We start from the raw sequence: 24929 nt of genomic DNA, 5'->3' as shown, positions 1-24929 counted from the left end.
CTCCAAGATCACACTGGAGCTCCTCATACAGCATAACAACGAGCTGGCTTTGTCTTCAAAGCTTCAGAGCTGTTCCCATACTAAGCCCCCTTGCTTGAAAAGCTTTGAGAATCTCCTATTAAAGTCTCTCTGAGTTATAGTATTGTGATTTATTTTGGGAAAATCTACTGGAAATCCCACTACTGTAAATTCTAAATTGAAAATTAAATCAATATGTAGTTTATCCTTCTCCATGCTCATATTTAAGACCACAAAAGGTGGAATTACACATGCTAAGAATCTTTTGTTATTCCTTCTGAACTCTTTTACTTTATATAATTTATTTAAGTACATAAAGTCATTTGTCAAACTAAAAATAAAAATTCCACTAGTGAGGATCAGAAAAAAAATCAGTTTTGATTTAAAAATTGTATTTTTTGATTAAAAAATTATATATATATAATGGAACTCATATTCCATTACTCACTCCAAAGATTGGACCACTTGGCTCACCTGAGAATGCATCTGCCCTACACGTTTTCTTTATGTTTTGTAGTGCTTTGTATACCTTTGGCTGCATTAGAAGTTTTTGTCCATAAAGAATGAAGAGAGTGTTTTATGCAGAGTGTGTTTTGGTGCCCAGTGTTGGCAGGATCTGATAGATCTTGGGGTTGGATGGGGACTTAGAATAATTCTTTTTTTTTTTTTTTTTTTTTTGAGACACTGTCTCACTGCTGCCAAGGCTGGAGTGCAGTGGCGCGATCATGGCTTACTGAAGTCTCGACTTCCACTGGCTCAGGTGATCCTCCTACCTCAGCCTCCTGAGTAGCTGGTACTACAGGTGCATGGCACTATCCCGGGCTAATTTTTGCATTTTTTGTAGAGATGGGTTTTTGCTGTGTTGCCCAGGCTGGTCTCAAACTCCTGAGCTCAAGTAATCCACTTGCCTTGACCTCCCAGAGTGCTGGGATTTATAGGAGTGTGCCACCATGCCTGCCACAATTGTGTGTGTGTGTGTGTGTGTGTGTATATATATATATATATTTTTTTTTTTTTTTTTTTTTTTTAGATGACGTCTTGCTCTGTAGCCCAGGCTGGAGTGCAGTGGTGCAATCTTGGCTCACTGCAACCTCTGCTTCCTAGGTTCAAGCAATTCCCTTGCCTCAGGCTCCTGAGTAGCTGGGACTACAGGCATGTGCCACCATGCCTGGCTAATTTTTGTATTTTTGGTAGTGATGAGGTTTCACCATGTTGGCCAGGATGGTCCTCAATCTCCTGACCAAGTGATTTACCCACCTTGGCCTCTCAAAGTTCTGGAATTATAGGCATGAGCCACCACAGCCGGCCAAAAGCAAAAATGTTAATGTCAAAAAAAATCTCATTTTAAAATCCTGTGTTCTTTTCCCTTGAAAGTAAAATCATAGCATGTAGGATACCAAACAGTAAAACAAAATGAACATTTAAGCTAAGCTTTTATATCTCAATTTCTAAATCAAATTAATCAAACAGTAAACACAGGAAATCACTCAAAACAATGAACAAATTTAAGTAGGCAAATATTTGTAAATATCTTAAGTAACTCCTTCTGATCCCTGAGATCTCTGCTAATAACTTTGAGGAAAACACTTGGCAAAATGGGAACTCATTAGATAACTGTAGTTCATACGTCAGAAATGAAGAGCAAAATGACCAATACTCCAAATAGTCCCACTTCATGAATGAAAGGCTGTTTTGTTTGTCCTGTTTAGATGTCCATACGTGTGCTCGCACTACATGACAAACCTGTTTGTCCAGGCTAAATGCCTTTCAGCCTATTATGGAGGGTTTTGAATAAGCAAAATATGTCTTCAATGTGAAAAGGGAGGTTTGTTTCTACCCATAAAACTATCTGAAGGAATACAGCCTTTGAAATATTCACATCTGCAAGGCATTTTGTTTAAGAAACCAAGGTAACTAAACAAATCATGATTATAAGAAAATTCTATAGACATAAGAGAGTAGCTATAAGCAGTAGGAAGAGCAGTAGGAAGAGCAGTAGCAGCTGGGATAAGCAGTTCAGATTTTCTTTGCATAGACAAGGCAAATCATACTTATGCTTGGGCCTCTGGGCTCCCAAGTGGTTATGGGTGTTCCAAGAGATGGGTGGCACAAGATGAAACAGTAAGTTAAGGAGGAAAACACAGAAACTTTTTTTCCATCTAAAAGCTTTGTACTGTTTAATACATGGATTGACAGTCAATTGCATAGAAGGCAGTCACAGAATAGTGGTCAAATTAAACTCTCAAGCTATTCTATCTGGATTTGTGTTCTGACCCTTCTATTTAAACACCATTGACCTTGGGCAAATTACTTAACCTCTCTGTGCCTCCATTTCATCACCTATAAAATTGACAATGTAATGAGTTGAACTTATAAACTTGTTATGAGGACTAAATGGGTTAATATCCATAAAACAGAACAGTGTCTGGTGCGAATCACTATGTAAATATTTATCCCATTAAGTGGAATAAAGACTACAAATAGTCATTTTTGCCAAATCCATTATGTATTTGCTATCAATTGTTATTTACATATTATCCTAAGATCCTCAGACATATTTGGAAGAAGAGACAAACATAAAACACAGAGATCGAGACCATCCTGGCCAATATAGTGAAATCCCATCTCTACTAAAAATACAAAAATCAGCCGGGCATGGTAGTGCATACCTGTACTCCCATCTACTTGGGAGGCTGAGGCAGGAGAATTGCTAGAACCCTGGGGGGTGGAGCCTGCAGTGAGCCCAGATCGCGCCACTGTACTACAGCCTGGGCGACAGAGTGAGACTCTGTCTTAAACAAACAAACAAACAAACAGTTATTCTATTTTCAAAAGGAACTAATAAATTCATTGTGAGTCAGTGGCTCACACAAGTCATGGTGAGTCCCTAAGTGGTACCATTCGGCAAAAAAGACACTCTTTACTGGTCAGAGATAGAAAATAAAAGGAGAACTCAGTTCAGTCATAAATTTATACACTAAAAACACAGGAAGTCACTGAGGTTCCTGTCTCAAGCATAAATTTAATTTATCAGACCAACAGAGTCAGAGCTGGTCTGCCACACCAAGAGCCAGGGTCTCTCAGTGTGTTTAGCTCTCCCAGTTACTGCCCCAGCCCTGCTGTTCTGATATGTCTTACAGTTGCTGCATGGGGCAGCCCCACAGGGAGCCCCTGACTACCCTCCACCTGGACACACAGAGAACCACTCCCGTTCTGCCCTTTTCCAGCGTCTTCCTGCTGCTGCTGCTGTGGGAAAAACTCCAGCCTTTAGACATGGAATGGAAGCCACCAAGGTGAACCTCCTGCCCCCATGTGACCTTAATTAAATGGCCCCAATTTCTTGATTTCCCTTGATTCATTTCTGCTAAATTCAGTGAGATTTTTTCCCCCACGAATATTTTCTTTTGAAAAGGCAAGAATATTGTGCCAGGCCTGTAATCCCAGAACTTTGGGAGGCCAAGGCAGGTGGATCACCTGAGGACAGCCAACATGGCACAACCCCATCTCTACTAAAAATACAAAACTTAGCCAGGCGTAGTGGTGCACATCTGTAATCCCAGCTACTCGGGAGACTGTGGCAAGAGAATCACTTGAACCTGGGAGGTGGAGTTTGCAGTGAGCCAAGATTGCGCCACTGCACTCCAGTCTGGGCAACAGAGCAAGACTCTGTCTTGAAATATATATATATATCTTAGATGAGTATTCGTTCAACCTAATTGTTTTTCTCCTAATATCAGTTGAGACTAGCCAAATCTGAGTTCAATTTTCACTTAATAAGCATTGAGCACCTCTGAATGTGCCAGGCATACTAAGTGGGCCAAATAAAGACCATAAAAAGCTTCATAGCAGTGTGAGTCAGGTTTTGCCACCAAATGAGCTTCCCCCATCTGCTGTGCAGAAAGGATTTATAGGGGGAGAAAGACATTAAACAAGCAATGGCAGAAGTGATAAATGCCATCAAAGAAGAACGAAAAGATGCTGCCCAAGCTTACAGCAGAGGAACTGAACCTGAGGTCATGGAAGAGTAACCCAAGTGGAGACTTGGAGGATGGGTTAATGTTAACCAGGGGAAGGAGAGAGGAGGGTGTCCTGGGCCCCAGTGCAGAGATGGTGACTGCGAGGATGTGGGGGCAGCCTGACCATGGAAGGTTTTATGGATTTGTATCCGCATGCCTAGTGAAATAACAGGTTTTAAGAAGGAGAATAGCCTCAGCTGACCTGAATTTTAAACAATCCCTTTGGCTGCAGTGAGAGAAGGAAGTGGACAGATGGAAACCGATTAGGAATCTGTTCTGAGCCTAGGCTAGAGGTAATGGAGATTTAACCCAAGTGGTGTCAGTGGAACTGAAGAGAAGTGGAGAGATTGAGACACTCAGGAGACAAAGCCGTAGGACTCAGTAATGTAGCATTTATAGGAGGTAAAGAAGAGGAAGATTCCTGGCTTCTGGTCTGAACAGTAAGATGGTTGGTGAAATCCTACACTGAGAAGCAGGGTTAGGGGGTACAATGATGAGTCTTAGTACAGAAATGCTGCTTCTGAGGTGCCAGGGAGACATCCGAGGGATGCAGCGCCTGGATGCAGGGGACGAGCAGGGAAGAGACGTCCACCTGGAGCCATCAGCATCAAGGCTAATCACCTGGCAAGTGTGTGAAGAGTAAATGAAAGACAACCAGCACTTAAGGGAGACAGACAGTGGAACTGGCAGGCCAAGAAGACTGTGAAGAAGTAAGCAGGGAGAGGGGAGGTGAGCAGGGCGAGTATGGTGTCACAGAATCAAGGTCAATGAAGACGCTGGCTGAAGTGTCCCTGGATTTGGAGTCCTGTACCTCATTTGCTGGCTGCTTCAGTGAGAGTATTTCAGGGGAGGACTGGGGCATGGAAGCCAGTTTGCAATAGGTTGAAAAGTGAATGGGAGGCAAAAAAAAGAACTCTCAAGGATAGGCAAATTTTTCAAGCAGTTTTTGGGCTATAAAAGGAAGAAGAAAGAGGGTGATGTCTGGGGAGAACATGGGGTCGGGATGGTTTGTTTCGGGAGAAGAGAAATAAGTACATTTCAAAACTGATGAGAATGAGTCTGTAAAGGAAGGACAGTTAAGGATGGGAGAGAGAGGGGATAATGACTAACAGAAGGTTCCTGAAATGAGCAGAGGGGCTGAGATCCACAGTGGAGGGAAGGAATAACACTTCTTCCATGGCGGCAGGAAAGCAGGGGAGAGGATGGGGTGGGAGGATGGGTCTGACATCTACAGGTATACAGATCTTTTGGTGGGAGGGTGGAGTTCTCACTTAATGGCTTCCAGCTGCTCTGTATGGTAGTTGGCAAATCAACTCTGAGAGTTAATCAGTGGGCAGGGGTTAAGGTCTGAGGGGAGTGGAGGAGGTCTGAAACGACTGTTGTGTAGAACAGGAGCAAGACCTGGTCTGGGTGACATGCTGAGCAGTATGCAGGCCCTGCCAAGGGTGAAAGCATGATCCACCCATAGTGGCATCAGGCCACCATGATGTAACCTTGTCACTCAGCCTTAGCAACTTGGGTGCAGTGGGTGGCTGGCAGATGGCTGGATACATGCAGAGCTGGGGTGTGTCCTGCTAGGTGGATCGAAAGGAGAGGCTAAGGAGTTTAGGATATTGGCAGGAGGGTAGTTAAAGGGATGAGCCATGGAATCTACGCTGGATAGAAAAGAAGTGCAAGGAGGGAAGTGGCCAGTGGTGGAGGAGAAAGCCAAAGGAAAGGGTCTTAAGGAGAGGAAGTGGGTAAATTTGCAAAAAGGAACCCTGGGGGTTACAAAGTCAGGCTCGTGCAGTCAGGGGACACTGGGCTTACCAGGGATAAAGATAAAAAGCGAACGAGACCATTTCTGCCAAATTAAACTACTTGCTAAGACCAGACTTTCCCCCAAGAAAAGGGAAAGAAATGCAAAGAGCAGCACAGGGAATTAATGGAATTGTCATAACCCCATTTCTTCATGATTAGGTAGGGCATTACACAAAGAATACAGAATCCCAATACATTTTTAGAAATCTTGCTTTGATTTCTCACTAAAAAGGCCACATTCCTATAATGAATGACTTAAGAGAGAAGAGACATGCTCAGCTAGAGGAAGATAGAAGTTGCTAATTTGGGATTTGGCTTTGAATTCCAATAATCTCTGCCATGAACTTACCATATGATTTAATAATGGGATTTTTAAAAATGTAATGTAATGTTTATTCAGCACTTCCTAAATGCCAGGCACTATCCTGAGTGTACATGTTGATTTCGTTCAATCTCCACGACTCTGAAGTATGTACTTGTATTGCCCCTGTTTTACTGATGGGGAAACGAGACGTAAAAGACGTTAAGTAGGTTTACCAGTATTCTTACTTTTTCAGCTGAGGGTGATAATGCCAATTGGTACATTGTAAGGCATGAACCATAAAAATGATGGTACAATTCACCTAAAGTTCACCTAAATTCTAAATAATTTTGATTACATGAAGGATTTGATTTAAAATGTTAAAAAATCTCAATACAAACCTATATTTCTCTGAATCAGCATGCACTCCTTCTCCTTTGCAGAAAAATGGCTTCTGCTTGAAATGCCAAAGTCAAAGCAGTACTTATTCTTCCCCATGTCAAACAAAGTACAGTTAAAAATTGTCCTCCTCTCTCCCAAGGGCAGGCTGTTTTCAGCCAAGTGAATGATCCTCTTCCCAGGGGATCTGGGTGCCTCCTTGAAGACAGTGACCACTCCTTGGACAAAGGTGCATGGTGGAGGAAGCACCATTACCTCTACCCCGGACTCACATGTGAGTTCTGGCACCATCACCAGTTTGTATCCAAATTTCTGGGCCAGGTCAATGGGTCCTGTGGAGGTAATGACTGAGTCTCGCCCAAGCAGCTTCAGCACCACGGTGACATAGGCTTCTGGCCCCACGGGTGCACAGCCAAACTCAACCCACTGACCTTGAGCAAGTTCTGTCCTTTTGCTGGTTCTTATTTCCAGTGGCTGTCCTGAATTTCTTGTTGCCTCAGGAACACTGTTGGTGAAGATGACATCCACTGCAATGTTGGGCTTGTCCACAGGAAACGGGCACAGTGGTTGACTGGTAAATAGGCCCACTTGGAAGGTGCCTTCTGCTGCCTTGGCACTCCTATTCAAGTCAACGTGAAAGACAGGCCATTCCACCTTCAGAAAGGCACTTTTCTCCCACCAGGGGAATGGAGTGCTGTTGTCTGTTGCTTCTGGAATCACTGTGAACCAGTAGTCACCAGCCTCCTTGAAATAGAAGCACTCAAACTTGAGTGTTCCCTGGGACTGGTTGGTCAGGAGGTACTTAGCAGTTACAGTCTGATTGGTGTTGGCCTCCAACAGCAGGACAGATACATTCCTCAGTGTCCCATTAGCACCATCAAAATACTGGAAATCCACATACACAGTGTCGTTGCTTAGTGCTACATGGCCTGGCTGTCTCAAGAGGAGATATTCAGCTTCTCCAAGAACTGAAATGAAGTGGTCAGAATTGGTTTTTAAAAGGTGCATTTGAGAAAAACTATTGATGACATTGATGAAAACAGAATTAAAAAAAAATTTTTTTTCTTTGAGACAGGGTCTCATTCTGTCACTGAGGCTAGTATGCAGTGGCACAATCACTGCTTGCTATACTCCTAACCTCTTGGGCTCAAGCGACGTCCCACCTCGCCCTCATGAGTAGCTGGGACTACAGGCACATGCCACCACACCCAGCTAATTTTCTTTTTGTAGAGACTGGTCTCAAACTGCTGGGCTCAAGTAATCCTTCCACCTCAGACTCCCAAACTGCTAAAATTATAGACATGAGCCACTGTACCCAGCAGAAAACAGCATTTTAGACAAGAGAAGTTAGAGCTGAGCCAGGGATGATGTAAAATGATACTGAGTACAGATCCTGGAAGCTGGCCATTGTGCTCTTTCCATTCTGAAGTGATTCTGTTCCTTCTTCATCTTTCATAGTTATGTGAAAATAATTAGTGGTAAATACTCTGAATTCACCACATTCAACAATGTGATATATCTGCAATGAAAATCTATACAGCTTGAATAATAATTTTTAGGATTAAAAACCCAGTAGCTTATATTGTTAAACATATTCTGGCGTTGAGATATTTGGGGAAAATGGATATAGAGTGAAGAGAAAGCTTGATCTAAATGACACAATACAAATTGTTCTGGATTATTTTAAATGTAAAACCCTAAATTTACTTCAAAATTATTATCTTCTGATATTCAAGACAAGCACTGGGGAATTTTTACCAGTAAAGGAATCAGTGTCCTCAGTTGTATGAGGCAGACATATTTAGATGGATGAGAAATGTTGACACTTTATTCTGCATGGATAACCAAAGGGATAGGGTGAACATTTATGAAATAACTAGGCTTGTCCTTGGCAATTTAATGACATTACAGCAACTTGTATTTGCCTAGATAGGACAGATGACTACTACTTCTCAAGTATCATTCTGTTAGGATCAATCATATCTTTTAAAAAGAGACCCAGCAGAGCAGCTTAAGTGAAAAGTGCAAAGAACAGACACACAAGAATCCTTGTTTCTATTTTGAATCCTATCCAAATACATATCAAAGGAGGCAGAATTTGGCAAAGCAACAGTCAGCTGACCCATGGCTAGGGTAAGAAACAGTTCTAGATGTAAGGGACTGAAGTTCCCTGTAGGTTTGAAAAACAACTTGTGTAAATATGAATTTTTTTTCTTATTATATATGCCTCATGAATATATATGTAAAAAGGGGCCCATGTGTTTTTTTGTTTGGGCTGGCAGTCTTCAAAATGCCCTTATATATAAGCAATAATCTAATGATTATTAGAATCAGCACATGAATATCTTGGCACACAGAAGAGTTTTTAATTAGCACAGTATTTCACCTAGTTCTCATTCGAGATGAGATGAAATAAAAGACATGAAACTTGGATGACTTGAATGCTTGATTATCACTTGTTTGAAAACCATAATCGGATAAAGTTCTTTTTTTCTCCAATTAAGCAAAAACAAGTTGTGGGATATTCCCTTTTGTTTAGAGATGACTCAAAGTTGAGGAAGGTGGCTGATTCTGGTGCAGCTTGTATACTGGTTCAGACCCAACCTGGTACCTTTCTTGAACTGCTGGGTAAAGAGACCCCAGCACTTACCACAGCCCAAGGAAGTGCTTAAGACTGAGAACAAAGTCATACTAATTTGGATCTGAAGGGGGCAGGATGGTTCTGTGGTCCATTTAAGAATAAGAGGCATGCATACACCACTTAGTTAACTAATGAAAGTCTGTTGCAGGCTGGTCCGATGGTAGCAGGTTATCAGAACTTATTAACAGTAGTGTCACCAAAGTTGGTATATGATCCCCGACTACTAAATTTGACTGGCTTTAAAAAAAAAAAAAAAAAAAAAAAAAAAGCAGTCTATTGTGTATGACAGGGATTGTCAATGAAGCAAATCAGATTCTGATTTGATGGGAGCCAGTCAATGAAAAAGACACACATGCCCCGTTGGAAATGGAGAACAAAGATGCAATTGATGGGTTCCAGCAGCAGCAGATAGGAGGTATGTACTAGAGGGAGAATTTGCTACTTTAGAACTCCTGTTAGAAAACTACAGTTTGGCCGGGTGCGGTGGCTCACACCTGTAATCCCAGCACTTTGGGAGGCCGAGACACATGGATCACCTGAGGTCAGGAGTTCAAGACCAGCCTGGCCAACATGGTGAAACCCTGACTCTACTAAAAATACAAAAATTAGCTGGGCATGGTGGTGGGTGCCTGTAATCTCAGCTACTCAGGAGGCTGAGGTAGGAGAATTGCTGGAACCTGGGAAGCGGAGGGTGCAGTAAGCCAAGATTGCACCACTGCACTCCAACCCGGGCCAACAATAGCGAGACTCCATCTCAAAAAAACAAACAAACAAACAAAAAAACACTACAATTTGGTTCTACCACATCCTGACGACTATAGTATACAGGTAATGGTATATTTTGATCAGTATTAAGTAGAGATAAAGGGGAGTAAAACAGATCTACGACAATACCTACTTTTTTATTTTATCGGTGGCTTGTGCACTCAACTTATATGCTCTTTTTTATGCTCATTCAACTTTTATTTTCATATTCCAGTAAGAAATTTTGCTCTTAACAACAAACACCCTTGTATAATTTGTTTAAATGGAGAATTTCAATGCTTTATTTATCATTATGAAACCGAGAACACATACTTTTTTGTAGAAGGCTGTCACATGTAGAGTAATCTGTGTTTTTTTTTTGTTTTTGTGTTTTGTGGTTTTTTTTGAGACAGACTTTTGCTCTTGTTGCCCAGGCTGGAGGAGTGCAGTGGCACGATCTCAGCTCACCACAACCTCCACCTCCCAGGTTCAAGCGATTCTCCTACCTCAGCCTCCCAAGTAGCTGAGATTGTAAGTGCGTGCCACCACGCCCAGCTAATTTTTGTATTTTTAGTAGAAACGGAGTTTCACCATGTTGGCCAGGATGGTCTCAATCTCTTGACCTCGTGATCTGCCCCCCCGCCTCGGCCTCCCAAAGGGCTGGGATTACAGGTGTGAGCCACCGCATCCAGCCAGAGTAATCTGTTTTTAAAGAAGGGATACATTATTTTTCTTTTTTGTTTGATTGTTTTGTTTTTGAGACAGAGTCTCACTCTGTCGCCCAGACTAGAGAGCAGTGGCGCGATCTCGGCTCACTGCAAGCTCCGCCTCCCGGGTTCATGCCATTCCCTGCCTCAGCCTTCCAGGTAGCTGGGACTACAGGCACCCACCACCACGTCTGGCTAATTTTTTTTGTATTTTTAGTAGAAGTAGGGTTTCACTGTGTTAGCCAGGATGGTCTCGATCTCCTGACGTCGTGATCCACCCACCTCGGCCTCCCAAAGTGTTGGGATTACAGGCATGAGCCACTGTGCCTGGCCAAATTACTTTAAAATAAATGAATCCCACATTGGCTTTCCTTAAATCCAGTGTCTCCTTGTATAAATAAACTTCTTAAAAAAGAAAAGACTGAGAAAGGAAGTCTACTGAATGAAATGAACAGCAGTGCTCTGGTCCATTTAATCAACTGTGCCATTCACATTACACAAGTCAGTGTCCTCTATATCTTGGATCAAAATTTCTTCACCAAATTCAAAAACAACTTCCACTCCCATACCATCAACTGCCTAGATGTCTATAAAATATTTGGAAATCATCAAAAGAAAAGTAGTGAAGATTACATCATATTGTTGATTCTATTGGTTCAGTAGTTGTATAAAGCTCTCTGAGAAATGAACTCAATTTTTAGTTGAAACGAATGAAGAGAACAGACTTTAAGTACCTACTATCTGCTCATTCAGGGTGTTTTGCATTCTTGATATTATCATAACAACCCTGTGAAGTCAATATTATTGCTGAGATTGAAAGAGATGAAGAAACTTTTCTAAGAGCACGCAACTTTCAAGGATTGAAATTCAGATTGGTTCCAAATACACGTTAGCACCAAAACTCTGTCAAGTGAAATCTTATGTAGAACCCTAATATATACAACATCATTGATTGTGTGTATGCAGTGATTTATCACACTGAATTACAGGGAAATCAAAGAGAACTCAAGGTAACATGCTTGCCTCCAATTTTTTAAAATTTGAGAGAGTTGGTTTTTTTATTATTTTTTTAAAGAGTTAAAAATATAAAGTGAAATATGAATCAATCATGCAGAATCACTGAAGCACGAGAGAACCCAGGGTTGCAAGGGTCACGGTTTAGAAAGCACTGCACTGTAGACCCTACCCTGCCTCCTTCATGAAGAGTCATCAACATCAATGCATTTACAAATGTCATATTTATGTTTTATTCCTACCAACAGCATTAAGTATACTCACAATACTCACCATAGTCACAGAGCACCACCAACAATAGATTTGAAAAGTCTTTCAACATTGGTTTCATTCTGATCGGCAAAATCCCAGGTCTTTAGTCTCCTCATGTCCTTTCTCACGTACAGATTGTGATTTTTTTCCTCAAAAACACCTGAAATTAGAACCTCAAAAAATGATGGCTCCATTCAATGTGATTGATAAAATAGTAATCATGAAATGACAAAACCATTCTAAAACTCAAACTTCCTAAGTGATATTGAAAGGAAACTAGAGAGGACATTAATTTTCCCTGGGGCAATGACTTATAATTATACAAGCGCCTTTCATTCCATTATAACTCACAGGTCAAGAATATGCAGGTATGCCCAACACCCACTAAGATTATCTTTGCACAACACCAAAGTCTCTTCTCTTTACAGCACATCCTTAAGTGGAGAGGTTATCGTTATTTGCTTAATTTTATCGAAGTTAATAACCAATTTGGATACATTTTCACATTATTTATCTGCTTGGCATTTTATACTGATAAATTTACTAAATTTCTGCTAAACTTTAATTTAGCATTGTGCTATATATACTCAAATGCTCCCTGCCTGGCGTCCATAAATGGGCTAACACTTCCTTGCACAATTGGTGTGTTACCAGGATTGCTTCATTTATCGATTTCTAGGAGCTACATCCAAGCGATCAAAGCTTTTTTAAAAAAAGATACCCCAGAATACTACAATTAAATGTGAACTTCATGTGGCCCTGACTTCCCTTGTTTAGGGCAGCTTAAGTAGAAAACAGATAAATAACAATCATCTTCATCAGTCCTGAAATACTTGTTGCTGCTGGTATGCATCACGAGATCGGTGGTTCACACAGCAATCTTCCCAGTCTACCTAAGAGGGCAGGGAAGACCTTGCTGGCCTGTGGTTCACAGCAATTTGTTGGAAGAGGCACTTATTTAATTTAATTTATTTATTTATTTAGAGATGGAGTCTCACTCTGTTGCCCAGGCTGGAGTGCAGTGGCGAGATCTCGGCTCACTGCAAGCTCCACTTCCGGGGTTCATGCCATCCTCCTGCCTCAGCCTCCCGGGCAGCTGGGACTACAGGCGCCCACCACCATGTCCAGCTAATTTTTTGTATTTTCAGTAGAGATGAAGTTTCATCATGTTAGCCAGGATGGTCTCGATTTCCTGACCTCGTGATCCGCCCGCCTCGGCCTCCCAAAGTGCTGGGATTACAGGCGTGAGCCACCGCGCCTGGCTGGAAAAGGCACTTATTTTTATATAGACTATTCAACTGTAGAATAAGATACTGGGCATTTAAGACAGTTCTTTCATACTAGAGTCTAACAAACTATGTATTAATATTAAATACAACCAAATATATATTTTCTTAATGTTGATGGTCCCCCCATTATTCACAGTTAATCTTTTGTTTCTTTTTTTTTTTTTTTAGACAGAGTCTTGCTCTGTCACCCAGCCTGGAGTACAGTGGCACAATCTTGGCTCACTGCAACCTCTGCCTCCCAGGTTCAAGTGACTGTCCCACCTCAGCCTCCTGAGAAGCTGGGATTATAGGTGTGCACCACACTCTTGGCTAATTTTTGTATTTTTAGTAGAAACAGGGTTTCACCACGTTGGCCAGGCTGGTCTCAAATGTCTGACCTCATGATCTGCCCACCATGGCCTCCCAAAGTGCTGGGATTACAGGCTTGAGCCACCACACCCAGCCCATAGTTAATCCTTTTAAGAAGCAAGTATATTATATTCCAAATACATGTTACATCTCTTCAGATAAGAGCACAAATTAGTGGAATTAAAAAGACTGATTGAAATAAGCCAAAATTCAATGGAAGGGAAACTTGTGTGTCCTATTAGCTTTCTTTCAGTAACAGTGGGCTGAACAAAGGAAATACTGTACTTCCTGAAAGGGAAGCAGAGATTTGAAGTGTAACTATGCAGACGATTAGGGCTGCCTCCTTTTCCCCACCACCCCTACCCCCCAAAACAAAAAGAAAAGGAAAGAAGAAGAAAATTGTTTTGGGTGGAATTAGCCACAGATTTGACCCAATTCTTTCCTTGAACATGGACTGGGAAACCTGGCCAAAGTCAGCCAGTAAGATCCTTGCAGAACGCATCATATCACTTGGGCAAGTGTGAGCACTTAAAGACAATTACAATGCTTCTTTTAAGTCACTGAGACCTGGTAACCAAACTAAGGAGAAGCAAGCTCCCAAAAGTTGAACTGGCTTCTCTCAGATTTGTTTGCTTCCACCACAATAACCTTTTTATTTTTGAAGCCCCAAATCATAACTGATTTTGTGATAACACATTTTCTTTCTTATGAAAATGATCCCTAAAACATAGAATGGTGAGATAATCTATATTTAGAGCTGAATGGAAAAAGACTTGTAAAACAGACCAGCCTACTTGTCAATCATAATATGGAATATGATCATAACATTAGTCATAATATGGCTCTTTAATTTCTTTCTACCTTGCTTGCTTATTTTCTTTCAACATGTTGTTCCCAATACCCGAATGACTTCTTATAATGTTTGGCTTGAGAATTGTTCTAGGAAATTAAGAACTTAGGTACATTTTATACACATTTGAAAATACTTCTACATAGCATTCTTGTATGTAAACTTCATAGACAAATTCTAAATGTATCAGCTGAGAAGGTGGGGAAAAGTTGTGAATATTCTCAACGGCTAGCAGCATCACCCAACCTCAGACCCCATGTTTTTGCTGAAACCAGCTAGGACAAACGCTTTTAAATCTCCCTTCATAGCTGCAGAAAAAGAAAATGGGCCGGGCGCGGTGGCTCAAGCCTGTAATCCCAGAACTTTGGGAGGCCGAGACGGGCGGATCACGAGGTCAGGAGATCGAGACCATCCTGGCTAACACGGTGAAACCCCGTCTCTACTTAAAAAATACAAAAAAATTAGCCGGGCGAGATGGCGGGCGCCTGTAGTCCCAGCTACTCGGGAGGCTGAGGTGAGAGAATGGCGTAAACCCAGGAGACGGAGCTTGCAGTGAGCTGAGATCCGGCCACTGCACTCCAGCCTGGGCGACAGAGCGAGACTCCGTCTCAAAAAAAAAAAAAAAAGAAAGAAAGAAAATGAATCACACTAATGTCCATGGGACCAATGATTCGTGAAAAAATAAAAGGGAAAACGAAGAAAAGTTATTTTGTCCCTTCTGACCAACATGCACATGCTGCTGTGTATATATAGGAATAGTATTTATTGGGAGGAAATCTCTAGTTCCAAAGCAGCTCGTGTAAACAGGCTTCATTTATATGTTCATTCGAGTCTGCTCTGCCCTGGTCCCACGGGTTGGGTGCAGCGTTCCTGGGACGCCGTGGCTCGCCCCATCTATTCAGCTTCCCAAATGCCCGCAAGCTCAGTTCACGCTTGGAAATCTACCCCTCGTGTCGTCAGCTTAAAGCCCTCCTTAATGAGGACCGTCTTTAATTTAATCCTTGTATCTCATACTTTTTGTATCTCAGAAAGGACTTCTTTTTGGAAAGAAACAGTAGCTCAAGACGCGATTTTTCAAGGTTCTGTGGCCAGTCTCAGTCACCCGGCAACATCTGAACCAGGGCAGAGCCAGGTTCAGTTAAATTCGGGACTCCGAGGTGTGGAGACCAATACCCCTTAAAAGCGTCCCCTGGCGCCGAGGCGGGGGTGTGGAGGGGCCGCCAGCGTCCACCTGCGTCTTCAGGCTGCTGGGAGGTGGCAGGGTCCGGGGGCATTTCCCGACCCCAGCGGAGCCTCCGAGGGTCTCACGGCACAGGAGCGCCCGCTGCGCGCGGACGCCGGGATGCGGAGGGCGCTTCTTACCTTTCCAGACCGACGGGCAGCGACCCCAGGCCGGCCGGGCGAGTGGCGAGGCGGACAGGAGGCCTCAGGGGCCGCGAGGCAGCGCTCCGAGCATCCCGCGTCCAGGACTGCGCGCCCTGACCCCGCGGCTTTCGGCTCCCATAGCCCCGCCCTGGGCCGCCCCCGACGGCGTGGGAAGGGCGGGCACCGGGAGGGCGGGGGGCACCCGGGACCGGGCGTGGTCGGCTCCCGCCCCTTCTGGGCAGCGCATCCTTTCCTGCCCGCCCCCAGCTCGCCAGCTGCTGGACAGGAAACGGGCAGGGAAACGCGCGGCCAGCCAAGGTCCTGCGGCAGGGGGTGCGGCCCCGGCAGACGCAGGTCCCCTCAACGCACACCCGCGTCCACAGCACACAGCTGGATCAGGGGTTTAACTAAGGACGAGCCAGCAATCTCCTGACACTTCACATTCAATCACTTCTACCCTGGTGTCATTTTCTTCAGGGAGACCACAAAAATTAAGTCCTTGAAGTAGCACAGCATGTGGGCTGTAAACTTGCTTTCCCAAATGTCATTGAAGAGTTTCAAAAGAACATAGTTCAGGTAAAGTGCATCTCCATTTTCTTTCCCTGGGGTCAGAATTGGTTATTAAAAATAACTAAACATTTTTAAAACCCTACTCTGCAAGTGTTAAAAGTTCTTTTTATGGGAATGTGAATTAGTTCAGCCACTGTGGAAAGCAGTTTGGAGATTTCTGAACTAAAAACAGAACTATCACTCGACCCAGCAATCCCATTACTGGGTGTATCCCCAAAGGAAAATAAATCATTCTACCAAAAAGACACCTGCACTCCTATGTTTATCACAGTACTATTCACAATAGCAAAGACATGGAATCAATCTAGGTGCCCATCAACAGTGGACTGGGTAAAGAAAATGTGGTACATACACACCACGTAATACTAAGCAGCCACAAAAAAAGAACAAAATCACGTCATTTTTAGCAACATGGATGCAGTTGGAGGACAGTATCCTAAGTGGAACAGAAAGCCAAAAACCGTATGTTCTCACTTATAAGTGGGAGCTTAAACAATGGGTACTCATGGACATAAAGATGGCAACAACAGACACTGGAGACTCCACGTCAAGGGAGGGAGGGAGGGAAAGGGGCAAGGGCTGAAAAACATCCTATTGGGTACTACGTTCATTATCTAGGTGACAGGATCAATAGAAGCCCAAACCTCAGCAACATGCAATTACCCTTGTAACAAACCTGCATATGCACCCGCAAATCTAAAACTAAAATTTAATAAAAAGTTTTAAGTTTTTTGAAAAATATGAGAGGATAGATTCCACCTTAACAGCTGTGCTTGTTAAACTGAGTAAATGAGCAGTATGGTTTACAACTTGCTTTTCTTTAATGCAGAATATACCATTTGACAGCAAAACTAATATCCAGTAATGGAAATCAAAGCCCAGTGGTGGCCTCTGGAGAGCGGATGACTGGAAGGAGGCACGAGGGAACTTTTAGGGGGCGACAGATATGTTCTATTGTTTGGAGTGTGAGTTACATGGATTTGCTAAGCATTTGTTAAAACTCGTTTGACTGAAGATCTGTGCATTGCAGTTTGTAAACTTTACCTCATTTAAAAAATATTTTAAAATATGTGATTTGCAGATCTTTGACTCTATCACTTCATTTTTTAAAAGGTAGCACAAGTATTTACTTATGTTACCAGAGGTATACAGTTTTCTAAGAACTTGTCAGCCAGATGCAGTGGCTCACGCCTGTAATCTCAACAATTTGGGAAGCCAAGGCAGGAGGATTGCGTGAGCCCAGTAGTTTTAGACCAGCCTGGGCAAAATAGTGAGGCTCCATTGCCACAATAAATAAGAAATTATTTGGGAGGCCAAGACGGGTGGATCGCTTGAGCTCAAGAGTTCAAGACCAGCCTGGGCATCATGGCAAAACCCTGTCTCTACCAAAAATAGAATATACTAGCTGGCTGTGATGGCACATGCCTGTGGTCCCAGCTACTTGGGAGGCTTAGGCAGGAGGATCACTTGAACCCAGGCGGAGGCTTCAGTGAGCCAAGATGATGCCACTGCACAGGCTGGGTGAGACCCCATCTCAAAAAATAAAATAAAAAATTACCCAGGTGTGGTGGCATGTACCTGTTGTCCCAGCTACTCTGGAGGCTGAGGTGGGAGAATTACTTGAGCCCAAGGTTGGGGCTACAGAGAACAGCGATCACACCACTTTACTCCAGCCTATGTGACAGAGTGAGACCAACCAATCTTGTCAAATAGTTACTTCTAGCAATACTAATTAAATCCATCCAAAGTTTCAAAGAAGACTTTAAGGTGATCATCCAATTTCACTGCCAGTAGAATTATCTAGTCTAATTTCCATTCAGTAATTTACACTAGGATTATTTTTCAAATACATACCACCCAGTCCCTGGCATTTTAGTTTTAAAAGCAAAAGCTCAGTGGAAAGAGCAGGCATTGGAATTATAAAAGTACAAAAATTAGCTGGTGTGGTGGTGTGCACCTGTAGTTCCAACCATCAGGAAGCTGAGGTGAGAGGATTGTTTGAGCCTGGAAGGGAGAGGTTGCAGTGAGCAGAGATTGTGCCACTGTGCTCCAGCCTGGGCAATAGAACCAGACCGTCTCAAAAAAAAAAAAATTATATGGGGGTATAAGGAACCCAGAACAGGATAAAACAATCTTGAAAATGAAGAGCATATTTGGAGGACTCACATTTTCCAGTTTTAGAATTTACTGCAGGCTGGGTGTGCTGGTTCATGCCTGTAATCCCAGCACTTCAGGAGGCCAAGGCGGGCGGATCACTTGAGGTCAGGAATTTGAGACCAGTCTGACCAGCAGCGAAAACCCATCTCTACTAAACAACAACAACAACAACAACAAAAACTAGCTGGGGATGGTGGCACACACCTGTAATCCCAGCTACTCAGGAGGCTGAGGCAGAAGAATTGCTTGAACCCGGGAGGCAGAGGTTGCAGTGAGCCGAGAATGTGCCACTGCACTCCAGCCTGCGTGACAGAGTGAGAGATGATCTCAAAAAAAAAAAAAAAAAAAAAAACAGAAAAAAAAAAGAACTTACTACAAAGCAGTAGTAATCAAGACAGTGTGATATTAGCAAAAAGATAGATATATAGCTAGAATTGCAAGTTCAGAAACTCATCTATGGTCAATTGAGTTTTTAAAAAAACAAAAAACCCCATACGCAAGCATATGGTCAATTGTTTTTTGACAAGAGTGCCAAGACCATTTAATGGTCAACTAATGGTGCTGGCATAACCAAATAGCCACATGCAAAAGAATGAAGTTGGATCTCCTACTTACACTGTATACAAGTAAAAAGATACACTTTTAGATAAAGCCTAGATTAAATTCCAGCCTTGACACTGCAAACCTGGGTAGATTTCTTAATCGCTCCTTCCCTTCACTGTAGAAGGCATATAATAGTTATTGTGAAATATTATACTGATTAAGTGAAACATATCGGAGGCAACTTTCTCTGCATTAATCTTTCAGGCACATACTTTTTCCCCAAAAACCTACTCTTCAAGGGTGGAAATCCAGGTACAAGTGATATGCTTGGTCATATTTTAAATAACAGCTTTATTGAACTGATTGGTCAATTTGTCTCCATTAGAATTCTTGCCAAACTGTACTGCTGTCTTTATTGGACAGTTAAGATATAGTTTAACGTGTTCTAAAAGAAGGCAATATAAAAATGAAAGGAAAAAAAGCTTTCAAACGAACAGTGGTAGGGTCAGTATTGAACTATAACTGATCTGGCTCTCAAAATACCTTCAGTTCTCTTTCTGGGTTAGCGACTGATCTAGTAATCTTGTGCAAATTGTATAAAATTTATACACTATCTCAATAACTCCATTTATACAAATGGAGAGAGCTTTTTTTCTCTGGGTAATGCTCTGAGATGAAAGCTATAACTGACTCATGATTTCGTATCAGGACACAAGGAAGAAGACGAATGGCCCAATTTCCACACTGTAATAACAAGAACTTACATGTGTATATAACAACTACTCTAGAGTGCTTTCCACATCATGGACATGGCCCATGCCATATTTGAGTAAGACAGAGCAGATCTCACTCAGACAGGCTAAGCCTTGACAAGTCTGGTTGAGAAACCTCTCAGGAAGAGGGTAAAAGACAGAGTTGGTTTGCTAGGCAACTCATGCATGACTCAGTACTATAATTCAAAAATCACTCAATTCAGTTAATACTTTACTAGGAATCTACCATGTATAGTCACTGACCTAGGTCAGTGAGAATTCAAAAGAAATGTTACATGACAGTCTTTGAACTTAAACCTAGTTTCTCTATTTTCTTATGGTATCAAGACAACATTTAAGAGAACAAGACAAAATATAGTCAAGCATATGGAAAAGACAATACTCTTATAGAGTTTAGAAATAATACAGCTGTGTACTGGAAACATTTCTGGAGCAGGCAGGATTGAGCAAAGTATAATTTAGATTGGTGGGGATGGGCGTGGGAGAGGGGAGGTGAGTGGGAAGAAGTAAAGAAGGGAGGTTTGGACAGACAAGGGAAATATCCAAGAGCAGGAAGGGGCACACCTCTGCTGTTCCCTTTTCCCAACACCTTCCACTTACTGACAATCTCTTGGTCTTTGTGAGCCTAGTTTACCAGGTTCTTCCTTTCCCACAAAGTCTTACAAAGCCCTCCAACAGGACTAAGGGCTCCTTCTTCTGTCCTCCCCAGCATGGTACATATGCCCCTTCCATGGTACTTACTTCATTCCATCTTCAGTGAAAGTCACTTACATGTCTGTTTCCCCAACTAGGTCTCCCTTTTCTTAAGGACAGAGCTGTATCTTATTCATCTTTGTATCCTCTCCCACTACCAGTGCCCAACAAAATTTGCTCACAAAAAATTGCTATATGTTCCAAAAAATGTATTTTTCATTGAATTGAATGGGAGCTAAAGTAGGATAAAGTGGAGCCAAATTATAAATAGGAATATAGGTCGGCGTTCATTCATTCAGTAAATATTTATTGAATGCTTATTGTGTCCAGGCCCTGTTCTCGGCTCTTAAGATACATCCATGAGGCTGGGCGTGGTGGCTCAAGCCTGTAATCCCAGTACTTTGGGAGGCCGAGACAGGCGGATCACGAGGTCAGGAGATCGAGACCATCCTGGCTAACCCGGTGAAACCCCGTCTCTACTAAAAAATACAAAACGCTAGCCGGGCGAGGTGGCGGGAGCCTGTAGTGCCAGCTACTCGGGAGGCTGAGGCAGGAGAATGGCGTAAACCCGGGAGGCAGAGCTTGCAGTGAGCTGAGATCCGGCCACTGCACTCTAGCCTGGGCGACAGAGTGAAACTCCATCTCAAAAAAAAAAAAGATACATCCATGAACAAACCAGATAAAAACCTCTGCCCTTGTGCAGCTTATACTGTAGATTGTAAGGGATGGGATTAGCAATAAATTTACATAAATTCAACCATACCTACTGGAAAAAGACACATGCATGTAAATTATTAATGCTATAAGAATCTTGATAGGCAGTTTGTATTTTTGTACTTAATATAAGCATAATATATTCATACCTGTGTATCACTCCACAGGAATTTAAACTTTAAGACTACAAAGAGAACTTCATTGGTAATTTAGGAGATTTTCAAGGACCATTCTGAGCATGCTCAATTTTGTCCTTAGGCACGGTCTTTAAAACCTAACCACCTTCTAAGTTGTGACTCCACTGTACCAAAATGAAGACTCTGAGACTTTTGGGCAAAAGAACCATTTTAAGTATTTGAGCATGAGAATGATGACAAGATGAATCCACATTCTCTCAGATTAATCTGGTAACAAGGAACAAGAAAGAGTACATTCATCTGAATATACATAGTTAGGCAACAGTGGAATTCACATCAAGAATTTTTTAAAAAACCAAACCAGTTCATGACATGTCCCATTCTTTTAAGACAACGAAAACAGTAACAGCTCAATGTCATAAATATTTATAAGCAACTCTTAATTATAAAATCCAAAGGAAAAATTCTTAACATAACTGGCTTTAGTATGATTAAAGGCTTATCATTTGCATATATTTTTCAGAGTATTTAAAAAGAATGCCAAGAAAAATCATTTTTAAATTTTGTAATAATTTTACTCTATATACATTATTACCAATCATTTAACCCTGAAAACACAATCTTCACGAACACAATGTAAAAAATTTTTTTGACAGTAAATGACTGGAAATATTGTATTACCATAAAGCTACAAAGAGGTTCATGCTCCTAAGAGCAAAGTTAGGAAAACAAAAAAATAATAATTATGCCAGTGATAAGCACCAAGACAGAACTTTTTTGCACTTAGGGCCTGATTGGTTGTATTTAAACATAACTTCTACATTAGAGGACCAAAATCACACCTTATAATAATGGCCCGAAAAAAAGATAAAAATACACAAATACATACAAAGGTCTCGAAACAGTGACGAATGCCTACTTTAAAAATAATAAAATCAATCATACTCATTTTTAAATTAATGTGGCATTTGCAAAATATATTTATATGTCACTTTTCTTCCTTCTTAAGTCATTTTATACAATTCGGATTGCTCCATTTCTTTTCATCAGTTGTCACACTAAAGTAAATAAATATGTTAAATTATGTAGGTTTGCAGTAATGAATCCAAACCATTAGCGCTAGATCGAGTAGCTCCAGCAATCCTCCTTGCAACTCACTCCAACTGGTGAAACAGATTATTTATCTTTATAATTTTAAAAGCCTTACCCGGGTGAGAGAGAGAGAGAGAGAGTGTGTGTATTTGTGTGTACAAGTTTGCCAGAGCAGTGTGAGACAGTAAGTACCACCCAGAAAGAAGTGAGACATATAAACAAGCTTACACAATGGTCCAACTAACCCCTAAAAGACTTGGGCAGTCAGACACTGAGTTACCCTCAAAATAAACCTGAGGCTGAACAATGGGGGAACCAGAGGATCCGTCACCACAATGAAGAGTCAGTGACAGATTTGGAAAACAAAAACTAAGTGGGATGTCTCAGGCACAGCCTTCCTGTGACACTGGAGGACACGAAACAGCACTAGCCACTTTTCAGGCAGGGACAAGGGATTGGGATCCCCTGGGTCTGCAGCTGAGGGTCCCTGGCACTTCCCAGAGGGCACTGCAGCAGCCTCTGGCAGTGGCCTTCCACCTTACCCACTGACAATGTCTTAGAGGTTCCAGAGTGTGAACCTGGGTATCCCTCTTCCTGGTTCCAAGGGTGCTCCCAATACAATACTTTCCCTCCCGCAGGCTTGGCCAAAACCATCACCACCCTTTTACTTCCAACTCAGTTTCAGAAAGGGCATCTCCTGTCCTGTGGGGTCCCTGAGTTTGAGATAATGCCAACATACTGGAGGCTGTAGAGCAATAACATGTGAAGTCAGGCAGTCACTTTAAAACTTAAGCAATCTACATGCAGTATTAGCCAGTTGTTGTTATCTCAGTAACACTTCTTACCGAAGTAGTTTTTCCTCACAATTTATAGTATAAAGAACAAAGAAAAAATATTGCTGGAATATGATAGACATTTCATAGTTCAGTGTTGAAACTCCTTATGGAAAAGAAAAGGAGACATTACTTTTCCACTTTTGATCTCCTGTCTGTGGCTTTGAGGTAGAAGAACACTAAGGTTCCTGTGAAGCCATTTAAAGGCTCCCTCTGCCTTTCCACCAGCACAACAAACCCAGGGAATTCCTGAGCTGTCTACCTCCTAAATTTGTAATCATAACTCTGGGCATGTCTATACAGTTCTCTAGTTCAGTTTCAAAATCCACAGCATTTGGAAACAAAATGACACAGTTGCATTCTTTAAATGCCAGTCATGAAATCATCACTTAAAAAAACAAAGAGAAACTAGATAGAATATATATAAATATATGTGTCAAATAAAATTATTTCATTTTTAAAGGTATTTTATTTGGTACGTTGAAGACATGCCTATGACTGCTTCTAAAAGCCCCTGGGAGGAGCCTCATATAGCAAGCTGCAGTATATTTTGTCCCAACATTGTCATGTGTAATCAGTGAATTTCAGTCACATCAAAATAATCTAACCTGTCTGAACATGCAACTTCTATTTTTATTCTCTGCAAAACTACATTCCCTTCTTTATAAAATGATTAGATTTGAGGATCAAGTTAAAATCCACTATATTTCAAGTTAAACTCTGAGGGTTCTGCACAAGTACAGCATGATTTTAAATTCATATTGGCATTCACTTTTCTGAATTTTCCTATGCATATCCTAAATAAATTTCCTGGACCATATTTAGTGAGAAATTAAAAGAGATTTACATTGCACTGTGAAGTTCTAATAAATTCTCAGTTGATCGGTGTTTATCTCTTAGCTCAATGTCATACAACCTCTACATGACGCAAGCATATGGACAAAAAGGATTTTAAATACAAAACCCTTAGCTCTGTGTCATAAATAAATTTGGGTAAAAACGCAGGCCTTCCACTGAGTCATCACGGCAAAGATGGCCCATCTTCTCTGCAAGCAGCAACCTAAAAAAAAAGAAAACAAAAAAACCCACACAATTATCTGTCCATGCAGAAACACAAACATACATGGTAATGAAAGGTAAGAACCTTACTTACCTTTCTTTGGCTAGGAGGACAGACATTCCCACAAGCTTAGCAAACTCTTCCGATGTTAGGGATCCCTTTTCTGAAACCTAATAGAAACGCACAGCAGAAAAAAAATGTAATTAATTTAGGACACTAATTTAAACACACTCTGGGTTCTAATGGTAGGCAGAATGTATATGCAAGAAATAATTTACTGAATGTCCTACTAAAATTCAAAGAACATTCACACTATAACTAAATCTTAACTAATGCTTAATCCTACAAAAGTTGAAGGACGCAGAAGAGATATACTAGAGGCTCAAATATCAAGATCAAGCTCTCCATAATGTAACAAAGTCACTGTACTAAAGCCTAAAAAGAATTATTTGATACTCTGAAAAAGAATATGTAACAAATTCTGAGTACATATTAATGCTCCAGCGAAGGGACTTTACACACAGATTTAGTTTAAAATATGTGGTAGAAATATCTGTAGTCTTGGGGTTTTCATCTAGTTGAAAATGAGAAGATAACAAATAGAAGTTATTCA

The 24929-nt window shown here is 41.6% G+C and overlaps 3 protein-coding genes across 6 annotated transcripts in view; 1 reads left to right on the top strand and 2 right to left on the bottom strand.

Moving 5' to 3' along the window:
• THSD1 (thrombospondin type 1 domain containing 1) overlaps positions 1-16202 on the bottom strand; it is a 29931-nt gene extending 13729 nt beyond the window's left edge. For 2 of the 3 annotated variants that reach the window (XM_010371284.2, XM_010371286.2), the window contains exons 1-3: positions 15742-16202; positions 11914-12052; positions 6537-7502 (exon numbers count right to left, since the gene is read on the bottom strand). In XM_010371284.2, the coding sequence (XP_010369586.2) occupies positions 6537-7502; positions 11914-11971 (1024 nt within the window). In that variant the 5' untranslated portion in view covers positions 11972-12052; positions 15742-16202. Of the gene's footprint in view, positions 1-6536; positions 7503-11913; positions 12066-15741 lie in introns of all 3 variants that reach the window. The other variant, XM_010371285.2, reaches the window with a different exon arrangement.
• CPNE4 (copine 4) overlaps positions 1-24929 on the top strand; it is a 736278-nt gene that overhangs the window by 502100 nt on the left and 209249 nt on the right. The window lies entirely within an intron of this gene.
• Positions 21522-24929, bottom strand: part of VPS36 (vacuolar protein sorting 36 homolog) — a 36305-nt gene continuing 32897 nt past the window's right edge. Inside the window, exons 13-14 of the mRNA XM_010371283.2 lie at positions 24410-24486; positions 21522-24316 (exon numbers count right to left, since the gene is read on the bottom strand). Coding sequence (XP_010369585.1) covers positions 24223-24316; positions 24410-24486 — 171 coding nt within the window. The 3' untranslated portion in view covers positions 21522-24222. The remainder of the gene's footprint in view (positions 24317-24409; positions 24487-24929) is intronic.

Source organism: Rhinopithecus roxellana, chromosome 1 (assembly GCF_007565055.1).
Source record: "Rhinopithecus roxellana isolate Shanxi Qingling chromosome 1, ASM756505v1, whole genome shotgun sequence".
NCBI classification, from domain to species: Eukaryota; Metazoa; Chordata; class Mammalia; order Primates; family Cercopithecidae; genus Rhinopithecus; species Rhinopithecus roxellana.
Note: the sequence above shows the minus strand (reverse complement) of the source record. Positions and strands in the feature narration are given on the sequence as shown.